Genomic DNA, 11747 nt, shown 5'->3' with positions numbered 1-11747 from the left:
GTTCTGACTTCATTGCGGAGTGAAATATGACCATACTCACTGAACTGCCATTGTATAATTTGATACCATGGACTAAATTTTAGTCAGCAAAATTTGGATGGCATGAATTAAGTTAGCTCAATATCCCGGTCACCACGTGTAAAACCAGATTGAAAAATTATCACCACGTGGCATGAATTAAGTTAGCTTCTCCAACTGGAAAGAATGAACTTGTGCAGCACTGCACCGAAATATTGCACAACTTTATGCACATGATTAGATGAAAATGACAAAAGTATGAAAATAATACTGTAACACCAGCAGGAATGATTCGAAATGTTTAGGTCTACATTGAAGAATAATTATGGAGTCTAACAGCACCGGACAAATATGATAAAAGAAAGAGACGAACTATATTTATGGCCTAACAGAAATATAGGACTACTTGCTATGACAGACGCATATCTATGATTCAGAACTATCACTGGAGACTGGAATTTCTTCTTGACTTTCTTGCATTTGCATATCCCTGATCTTGATTTTGTTCAGCACACTGTAGAGGATGTCACATGGTAGCTGCCTCCTAAAAATTTCTATATCTTTCTGCATATGTATGGTAAAGTAGTTAAACATGGATCCAAGGATGAAATTTACAGTGCATGTAGGAATAATATTCGAAATCTTCACCTGTGAAAATCTCTTGGACAGCTTGGATCCCGACCATAGTTGTATGTACTTGATGACAAAAAGGCCACATGATGTCCTGAATGAATTAATTAGGATTAACCAGAATTAAAATACGAGGTTATCTTGACACAAAATAAATATCGTTCGATCGTATTGGACTCTGTATAAACAGCCAAGTCAGAGGGAATTAAAAACTGCTGGTTCACTCTGCTCTCAAACGAATGAAGAAATCAGGGTTCATCGTTACAGGCTTACAGCTAGCCATTCATTAGAAGCTGCGCCTATCAATTATCAGTAATGTCTTTTGCTCGAGAACTGACAATCTGACAAAGCAAGAATTATGTACAACAGAACATTGCTACAACCGACGAATAATTAAAACAAAAATGGATAACTTCATTCATTACAGACAAAGATTATGTACAACAGAACATTGCTACAACAGACAAATAATTAAACCAAAAATGGATAACTTCATTCATTACAGACAAAGATTATGTACAACAGAACATTGCTACAACCGACAAATAATTAAACCAAAAATGGATAACTTCATTCATTACAGACAAAGATTATGTACAACAGAACATTGCTACAACCGACAAATAATTAAAACAAAAATGGATAACTTCATTCATTACAGACAAAGATGCATGTTGCTGCTTTAATCACATAAGTTTTACAATGAATACTTGGGCGTATACATGATATAATTTCTACTCTATGGGGCTACAAAACTTGGTGCTGATGCAAGTCATTTTCTTTTGTTTTGACCAGAATTGATGATCTTTCTACTGGGCTTCAATGTCCACTACGACCTCAAAAGTATTGTTGATTAGCTTCACTTCGTGCTGGCCCATTTTTTCATCCGTGCACTGGTTACCTTTGCCTGCAACCACTCAAGCAATTATCTCAGAAAAACTGCTGGTCCGTTTATGACAAAAAAAAAAACAGCTTGATGACCGGAAAAAAATGGAAAAAAACTGCTGGTCCGTTTTATGACCAAAAAAAGAACAAGCACCTCTTCATCCCAATCACATCTAATGGTGAGATAGGCCAATACCAGCGTCTGAACTGCAGTTCCACCAATCAATCCAGACCAAATTCCCTGCAATTTAGACATAATCAGAAGATCAAGATTGATCCAAACTTTAGTTTGTTCCTCCAACCAAGTAGTAGGATGCCCCAGCAGCAGGCAGCAGCGTCTTCATCACGCCTCCAGAGTCTGCTATCTCGAACTACCATCTTAAAAGCACAAAAATAAAATTTGCCCCGCAAAGCAAATAACTACTTCAGTTTTGGACAAGTGCGCCTGTCATGTGTGCAATCGCCACATTCGCCGCACGATCTGTTTCGCCTCTTGTGCCCATTCGACTGCCTTAATGTCTCATGAAATGGCTTCATTCTTTTCTTTGATGGAGCACCTTTTGTCACGATTATTTTTGGATCAAGGACTTTCTCCCCAAAAGCATTGCTTGAGGCAGAATAATGGGATGGTATAGGACCAAAATCTGTCTCATCTGGGGTCCCATCATTCTCAACGGTACCATCGAGAATGCTTTGCAGAAAATCCATCACCTGCTGCGAACGCTCATCGCTCTTCGAAGCTTTGAATAGAGCAACACTAGCCTTGTTTCGCACTCGCCGGTAACGACCCATCTCTTCTGACCACACATGTGTATTGGCATTTGTCTCCGACACGAATGTGGCCTTGGCTTGCATTGTCCACCTAATCCAAACACAGCACGGAGGAATGGTCTCTACACCCAGGAAACTCAGAACAGAAAAAATGTGTGAACCATGGGACACCTTCGCACTCCAATTTGCGGCAACCATAGAAGATGCCATTCATTGAAGAGCCATGAAATGAACACTCTACAAAGAAGACATGTCTGCTCCCTCCTTCGGCTCCTTCTTTTAATGCAGCTCTATAGGTGACCAACCCATCTCTCTTTGTATGCTCTTCAATCTCCCATGCAGATGATCTGCGAATGCAATATCTAACCTTCCTGAACATCTTTGGTGTGTAAATACGGGCAGCATTTTTCTCTAATGGATTAGCATCTATTCTAGTGAAAGGGACTGGATGTGCAGCTTTTGCATCCAACTCGGCCTCATTTATGCGGATACGTGACATGCAGTGCTCGCTGTGCTCCACCAAGTCAACCAACGACATTTTCCGGTCTAGGTGATTATGGAGCCTAGAGTTAAGACTCTCGCTACGCTGGTTGCTCTGCATGCCCAAAAAATATCTTCCATTTGTATAAGCCACAGACCACCTCTTCCTAAGTTTGTACATTCTGGACATCCATGCAGCCTGCTCTGTGATCTCATACTTTTCCTTGAACTGAGCCCAAGATCTCTCAAACTCATATACTCTCATCTTACGATATATGAGTTTTCTGAAGTCCCGAAGCATTGGATTACGCAGGTGGCGTATCATGTTCTGCTCAATGTGCCAACTGCATAGTCGATGGTCTGTCCTCGGCATAACCTTCTTAATGGCTTTCCTCATGGCGGCGTCTCCATCAGTGATCACAGATCTCGGGTTCTTATGGCTCATCGCCTCAAGAAATGATTGCAGTAGCCACTCGTACGACGAGACAGTCTCGTCCGAAACAATACCAACACCAAAAACAATTGTACTGCGATGATGGTCCACCCCAATAAATGGAACAAATGGGAGATTATACCTATTGACCCGATATGTGCTGTCAAACACAACTAGGTCACCGAATGCTTCATAATCAATCTGAGATTGTGAATCTGCCCAGAATATATTTTGAAGATGTCCTTCATCATCCGTACTGTATTTGAAGAAAAATTCAGCATCTCGTTCAACTTGGGTTCTCACGTGGTTCAAGACAAATTCAGCATCCCTTCCTAAGATTCTTTTCTTCTTGTACTTGGCGAAGAAATTATAGAGGTCCCGGGAAACAAACCCAACCTGATCATACCCACCATGGTGCTTCTCCATAACTTCCATGATTTGGCACGTACGAAGGCCACCAAGACCATATTCTACTGCATCAGCTTTCTGAGCGTTGTTTAAACGGCGATGTGACCGTAGAAAAGGAGACTGCTTGGGGTCAAGTGGATGGCTGTGGACATCAACAAAATTCTTGACAAACCAAAGACCCGTTCCAGGTTCTCGCTGGATCTCAAGCATAGCTTTACATCCACAACGGGTGAGCGCCCGTGGCTCCCTTATTTGATCTTTTGCTACAAAGTACTTCTCCAAACGGTACCCTTCCTTACTGCAGCAGAAATGTCTTCTTTTCAATTCCGTGGTGCCACTAATTTACTCCTTGTCGTCCAATCTCACACTAAACCCTTTAGATTTTGCATAGCTGTTGTAGTGCTCGTAACCTTCTTCAACGCTTCCAAACATCTGACTCACCATCATGTGATATTCTTCCATCTCCTCCATGCTGGCATTATAACCATCCATCTCACAAACTGGCAAACCTGACATTATGAAACACCATCATCAAATTAGCACCTTTGTTCCATCATTAATAATTCCTTGTCATTGTTATCACACTCACTAATATAATTACAAGATAAGAACGAGTATTACCTTAGAATGGAACGAGGGTTTGGGTGCGGGCAGGCTGCCCGATTTCTTCCGTTCTGGGGGTGCCGGCACTGCGCCTCCTTTGGAATGGCCGCGGGGGCCGCAGGGATCGGCGCTGCGGCTCGATTGGAACGGGCAGGGGGAGAATCAGTCAGGGGGGCGCGACGCACTGGGGGGCGGCGGCGCTAGGGCAGGGGGCGCTCCGACTGGGGGTGGCAGCGGCGCACTGGCTGGAGCCGGCGCAGTCAGGTGGAGGGGCGGCGGCGCTAAGGCAGGGGGCGCTCCAGCTGGGGGTGGCGGCGGTGCTCGGGCTGGAGCCGGCGCAGTCAGGCGGCGGGTGGCGGCTGCGTGGAGGCGAAGGACAGGAGGTGGCTGTCCCTAATTGGTCTGGGTCTGTGATAATCCGATCTATTTGATTAAGGGATGAAAAGACCAATGTACCCTTTTGATATCAGCCGTTGATACCTTTGGTACTCCTATGTACGTTTTTGGAGTACCGGGGTACCGTAATTTTTCTCTACTATAATCATATATGTTTTGACATTCAAGAGAAATCTACATTTCTTCAAATTGAAATGCAGGTCCAGCGCACCCCCACCGGGTCTATAAAACTAAGTCAACAATCCTTGAACTTTGCAGCAGCTATCTACCTTCTACAATTATATATAATGTTGAAGAAAGTCATCAGTCATTAGTCAGACAGCGAATTAATGAGTTTCGTTTGAGAAACATTTTCGTACTGATGAATTACTTTGTTCCAAAATGACTTTGTTTAGTTATGCAGTCTCCAACCTTGACTGTTTGTACTAAATCCTAAATCCAGACACTTATTGTGGATCGAGGGAGTAGAAAAGATTAGAAATCAATACCACAAAATGGTCCGCCGTGAAACTCCTGTGAGTTTGCCGTGCATGAAGTCAGATGTACAATGTGAAAACTTTGGCTAGCATGTCAGCACTTCGAGTCAAATGACAATATTGGGACAGGTCGGGGGTTTCAGTCAAATGACATTATTGGGACAGGTTGGGGGTTTACAGAAGCGAATCCCGACATTGAAGCCGGACGAAGCCCTTGAGTCAGTATTTGTGCCAATTGGCACAAATTTGGACTGCACTTTGCAACCGTGTAAGATAGTTAGGGCAACTTCAACAACCGTTATTAATTTCTATTTTATAGTTTATCTCTATTCTTTTTCTTTTTTATTCACTTCTTTTTTCTAATGGCCTACATGTCATCTTCTTTTTGTTTTTTGTTCCCGCGTACCTCTTTTTGTTTTTGGTTCCCACGTAGAAGCCGTTACTTCTACAAGTAAACAAGTAACACTATTTTTTTCTATCTATCTCTCCGCCGCATAGAACAAGTACCTGTTTGGTATCAACCATTGGAGATGCCTTTAGAGAGCTTGCGGATGCAGTCGAGAACTCAAATGCTGGGCTCAGACGTAGCGCTTCTCTTTCTACTCTGACGCATAAAAAGCAAAGCCAGCCTTAGCATTTGCATGTTGCGCCCAGCATCAGATGTTAGGACTAGGATGTTTTAAAAAATTTATATTTATTTTTTCCAGTTTAAGCGTCTGCATAGGAGCCTCCGGTTCGACATGCCCTTAGCTGCTCTTAAGGTCTAGTAGTTATTTCTCCGATTCCTCCCATCCCTACATGTCCATGGCGTGTCGCGCTGCCGATTTCCAAGCATCTTGCCACTGAGACAAAGAGAGGGTGAGGGAAGGGATGGGACAGAAGCATTGGATCTTTAGAAGATGAACCGAGCTTGAGCTGCTAGTTTTGCCTCAACCGTGCGATGCAGGGAAAGAGATATACGGCCAAATTTTTGTTCTGGTGTGTTGTCCTAGCTAGCTCGGGCTGTTCTCCAAACCTGCGTACATTGTCCGGCTTTAGCTTGGGCCTTCAGCATTTATATAAGAAACGATACAATGGAGTGGTAGAGTTGATGGATGGGTGCAGTAAGCAGTAACGTTCTGCCTCACTTTTAATAGGGCATCCGCCAAATCTTTTGAATAATTGTGTGATCTTCAAACCCTGAACCAACCATCTTTACTGATCCTTGCTGGCATGGAATACCTGCAAGTAGTTCTGGATCCAAAATTAAACGAACAGTCTTCGGTTTAGACATTTTTAAGAGTTAATAATTTCACATTGGGTACGGTGTCTGTGCACTCGAAAGGTTTCATCAGATCTTAAATTTATAAGATATATATCAAGGCAGACTTATAAAGCTAACTTGAGTCGTAAATGTTAGTAGTTTTTTCTATAAACTTTAAGAATTTTGATTTAGCACAAACATAGAACATCTCATATTTAGGAACGGAGGGAGTATCTTTAACCTCTATAACAAAGTAAGGGTAGCATTCCAGAGTATTTGCTAAAACAAAATCTGGATTTTCAAGGGATTTTAGTTTTCCAGATCCATTTGTAATAAGATCTACTCACATTTCTCTCCAGCCAACAATAAATGGATTTAACACTGCAAGTTTTTGGAAGAAGAACCGTCCAAACTATATTTCTCAGAGGGGAGTAATAACGACTGGATTTCAGCAACATCATTATCCCATTAAATTCTCAAATCAGGTGAGATTCTTCTGCTAAATTGAATCCTAAAATTCATATCACATCACTGTTTTATGGTGCAATTTGCATCATAAAGATATAAAAAATCATAGGAAATCTTTCAGCTAAAGGAAGTTTCTCATGCCAATCATCTTTCCATAGTAGTCTACCAATACTTCCATTCGCAACCATCACTTTCCTACAACGCATATCAACAAACAGAGCCATTAATCCTCTTTGACTTTAGGGATAGCTTATCAGCAAGGGGGGTCATTAACCCTCATCTTCACTGAAGTAACAGAATGCTTTCTAACATATTTAGCTCTAACAATATTTTTCCACATGCCTTGACCGGTATCGAGTTTTCACCACTACTTTGAAAGGAGACAATGTTTATCAGCAAGGGGGGTCATTAACCCTCATCTTCACTGAAGTAACAGAATGCTTTCTAACATATTTAGCTCTAACAATATTTTTCCACATGCCTTGACCGGTATCGAGTTTTCACCACTACTTTGAAAGGAGACAATGTTTTGCCTGAAAAGATTTTCAACACCCAAAGCACCATTTTTTTATGTGCAGATTCTCCCCCATCTAACCATATGATACTATTTTCTTATTATTATTTCCCTATCAAAAGAAATTTATTCTATGTTTATCCACCTTCTCCACAAAAGTTTTATTCAGCAAGAACATGGATATATGATAAGAATTAAGAAGTTGGATTAGACAGCGGCAGAGCTGGTATACAAGTGATGGATTCAGATGAACTGAACCCAATAGAATTTGTCATACCTTCAATAGATTAGTCTTTTCGCGTGTTCATTAGGACAAAACTACACCATAATGAATAGAGTTGAACCCAATAATTTTTTGCTCGAGCTTTGCCACTGGGATTAGACAAACAAGCATTAAGGACTACCTACTTTTCTCCCACTGATATGTACAAGTTTTCTAGGCTTGTTACAGAACTTAGGATTCAGAAAAGCCTAGCCAGCATTTCTAAGAGCTACAAAGCTAGGTATCTTAGAGGCAGAGTTCCAACCTGACAACCAAAGATATCAACATATGAAGCAATTGACTATGGAGACAAGGAAAATCGGAGAAGATCAAAACGGCAGACAAAATATTCTGCAAGCTCTAGATATATGGCTCTCCGATGGCTCCTGTCCCATAAATATCACCAACACCGTACCTCCTAAGACCTAGAAATACTTCCATCAAGAGCACAGTATGTTCCTGGTACCTCCCATACTTAAACATAGGGCAACCTTATCTATAGCATGGACGTACCAACACCTTCTCTCCCGGGCCGATGCCCTATGGTATACATAAGTGTTGCCCTCGTCATTTTGGTCCAAGAGAGGGGCGGACAGTAGAAAGGGGAAAGCTTAGCTAGGTGTCAAATGAAAATGAAAGGTGGATCGATCGTGTAGGGTGAACGAGAGAAGAAAGCTGCTGTTTATGCGTTGGAAATCAATGTAATGTGGGGAGCAGTACACCATGAAAGGCTTCTTCAATGTTCACATGGTTGATGGTTCCTGTCCAGTTGACAACAAGCCCTAGCCTCTCAGCAAAAACTCAATCCCACACCTAAGTTGGTGGACAACTACTATCCTGGCCCTCCAAAGTTTTGATATCCGCAAAAGTCACAAGCTGTCAGAATGCTTTGATATGTTAGAGTTTGGCAAATCCCACCCCAAACTTGCCTGGCGTTTTGATTGTAGGATGAACATTTTGGCCACTTTAAGGCATCCGAAGTGTCGACTATACACTAACACGGTGCTGCCTGGCTCCCTAAAACTGCTGCCATTATCGCGGTCGCTATTGTTGCTAGGTTTAGCGCTCTTACCTCCCTCTCACAGATCCAGCCTCGCTCCCTAGGTAGGCGCCGTCCTCCGCCACTCCATACTCCACAGCGTCCTCCGCTGCTCCCTACTCGATGACGTCGGCCTCCACGGCTCCGTGCTCGAGGCCGTTCCCCGCCGCCGTGGCTCCGCCTCCTCACCCCGTACAACCTATGGAGGCATCCTCCAAATCTTCACCCGTCGATCGGGATGCCCCTATGATAGGCTGCGCCTGTGGATATGCAACCGCCACCCGCACATCCAAGACCCTTAGGAACCCTGACCATCAGTACCTGAGGTGCAAGAATGCGCCGGTGAGTTCTTGAACCAATGGATTTTGTCATGGATTTATTCTTCTCGGATTTTTCCCTCATTCGTGCGTTGCAATTTTGACAAGAGGGTTGCTTTCTGTGGATTTGGGAGGATCTGCTCAATCAATACGTCGAGGAGATCATCGAGCTGCGGACTGTGAAATTGACGCGAGAGCTGCTACGCGTTCAAGGGGAACTTGTAGCTGCCAAGGATTTGCAGACGTTGACGGAAGATCGCATTGCACAGTTGGAATTGGAGTATGCAAAATGCGAGGATGAAGGGCTGGCCCTGACGCAGAATGGGGTGATGGAGGCGGGGTGATGAGAGGCGGCGTGTGATGCGACGGCAGAGCGGACCAACATGAAGCGAATTGCAGGAGGATGAAGAACCATTCAATTCTCGTTTGTTCCACGAACAAAACAAAATCCACACATTCTATTTTTTCCAACCAAACACCATAATGGAATAATTTCGTTCCATTCGATTCTTATAGAAATGGAAGGGCTCCATTCCATTCTACTCCCGTCTGCAACCAAACACTGTCTTAATGTTCAGTGGTAGACTGCTAGTAGCTCAGATGGTTTTTTTGCTCCTTAGAGCAAATATAATAGTGTAGCCAGGTCTCATATATAGTACTAACTAGTTTTTAGGGCCTCTTTGCTTCGTAGGATTTTGATAACGTAGAAATAGGAAAAACTCAGGAATATGTTAGGAATGCATGTGTAAAATAGAGGAATGAAAACACATGAATTTTATAGACTTTGGTGTTTGATTAGCAGGAATGGGAAAAACAAAGAAATCCTAATTAATAAACACGGTCAAGTATGGTCAAACCACCAACAAAGTAAAGCTTTAATGTTCATATGCCACTAAATATCATTGTCTCGTTATGTGTGCAAAAGAATTAGGAAAAGAGATATACCTAGGTGGATTGTAGAAAATCCTATATTTTTCGTTTGAAACCCTGATCAAAGGAAAATTTTATGTGTTTTTCACATACTTCATTTCTTTGAATTAAATGAGTGAATAGTGTCCTTAAAAGGATTTTTTTTCCAATTCCCATGGTTTTCCTAGGAATCAAAGCTCTTAGTAGCCAGCATGTATAATAGTTAGCTATAAACGTGTATTACACCTATGTTGACTAACATTTTCTTACGTCTAAGTCGATGGTCCTAGCCGTTTGATCTAATCTTGATTCACCAACCCCTGCTCAAAATGTCAGGGTGGCGACTTAGACATGAGAAAATCTCAGACGACTTCGTTTTAGCAAAGCCGATTAATTTATTACTACATGACCAACATCTTATTTTCACAGATTTTGTAGGAACTCGTACTGCATCAGGCTATTAGACTACAGCCAGCTTCACTTATCTCTCCTTTTTTTGAATTAAGAAAAAATATAATATTTATTTCTTATAACCTGCTTACATTATCGTAATTGCTCTTAGATTCGGATCTTGAAAAAGAAAAATCGACATAAAAATGATGTGTGGATATCCTGGCGGTGTACACTGAGTCAGAGTAGAAAAAGGTTTGACAAGAAAACACCATATCTCCTGGATTATTTCAACTGTGTGACATCGATCAATTATTACTCGTAAGGCCCGCCGTCGTACGGACCACATGATTACTGCGGCTGTCAAAGTCCACCATCTACATATATTCAGTCCGACTCGGACGCCAGCCAAAACATGGCTGCATCTGTCGAGTACTCCAAGATAATTTACAAAATGGAGTAGCTAGAATAAGTTTTTATGAGGTGAGTGCCGGCGGCAGGGACATGATAGCTTGGCCATTTACTTTCTTCCAAGATCTTTTAGTAGCTTGGGAATGTATATTCTTCCAAGATCTTTTGAGAGAACATTTTTTTTCTGCGGATGATCTTTTTGATTTTGCACAACTTTCAGCGTCCAAAGTCCAAACTTCGACCGTTACTTCTGGAACAAATAAGTTTACGTAGTACTCTTCAGTGCTCTTTTTTTTCTCTCCTTTTAGCTTCTGTGTAATATACTTATACTGACTAGTGAGTGCTACTAGCTTAATTTTAAACCCTAAAGAAGTCGACCAGTGAGTAGCACTTTATCTTTTGAATACCACGGCGAATATGTTAACTTAACAGGTAATCCTACGTGGAATCACAACATGTGTGTAGTGCGCGCGCAAAGTGTGGCTTGCAGGAGATCTGCAGCCGTCACGACTCTGTGTTGTAGCTCTGATCCTTTTCGTTCTCCACTTCACCATGTAGAAATACAAGACGCACGTGCTATGGGACAATACAAATTATCTATCAATTTAAAGTGTTATTTACTCCCTCCGTTTCATATTAAGTGTCTCAAATTTGTCCAAGTATGGATTTATCTATTTCTAAAAAGCGTCTAGATACATGTAATATTTCGACACTTAATATGAGACAGAGGAAGTATTTCACAAATGCACACTGATCAAGCGCGATTATATATATAGCGGCATGCAATCTCCTAGCTATGTCGGATCTATACAATTGAACAAACAACTTGGTCTTTAGAACAAGATAGTAAATTAAAAAAGATATCTCAGTTGCCTGATTTTTAAGAAAAAAATTAAATCTAAGTTGTGTGCCATCATCACTCCCCTCTCTCTCAGGTACACCCCCTCTCCCACTACATATATGTTGTTTGATTAAGATCCGACCGTCAAGTGAGTTGATACATCTCTAACTTAAAAACAAGCGACTGCCGTACAACAAACCGAATTAAAAAGGCCATCTTCGTAACAATGTCAAGCAAGTCGAACCAAATAATG

General features: G+C 41.8%; 1 protein-coding gene across 2 annotated transcripts; it reads right to left on the bottom strand.

Moving 5' to 3' along the window:
- Nucleotides 1-1420: 1420 nt before the first annotated feature.
- On the bottom strand, nt 1421-4346 carry LOC112271572 (protein FAR1-RELATED SEQUENCE 5-like). 2 transcript variants are annotated; one of them, XM_024460994.1, is made up of 3 exons: nt 4247-4265; nt 1688-4134; nt 1421-1555 (listed from the first exon to the last, which is right to left on the bottom strand). In XM_024460994.1, the coding sequence occupies exon 2, from the start codon at nt 3833-3835 to the stop codon at nt 2396-2398; it is 1440 nt and encodes a 479-aa protein (XP_024316762.1). In that variant the 5' UTR covers nt 3836-4134; nt 4247-4265; the 3' UTR covers nt 1421-1555; nt 1688-2395. The 2 variants fall into 2 exon arrangements, with proteins under 2 accessions (XP_024316762.1, XP_024316761.1); XM_024460993.1 differs by having other exon boundaries at nt 1688-4346.
- Between the last annotated feature and the right edge of the window lie 7401 nt (nt 4347-11747).

Source organism: Brachypodium distachyon, chromosome 3 (assembly GCF_000005505.3).
Source record: "Brachypodium distachyon strain Bd21 chromosome 3, Brachypodium_distachyon_v3.0, whole genome shotgun sequence".
NCBI lineage: Eukaryota > Viridiplantae > Streptophyta > Magnoliopsida > Poales > Poaceae > Brachypodium > Brachypodium distachyon.
Note: the sequence above shows the minus strand (reverse complement) of the source record. Positions and strands in the feature narration are given on the sequence as shown.

What these genes read in the sequence shown, in the direction of transcription:
- LOC112271572 (XM_024460993.1), bottom strand. Translation starts at nt 3,835, where the DNA reads ATGCTTGAGATCCAGCGAGAACCTGGAACGGGTCTTTGGTTTGTCAAG.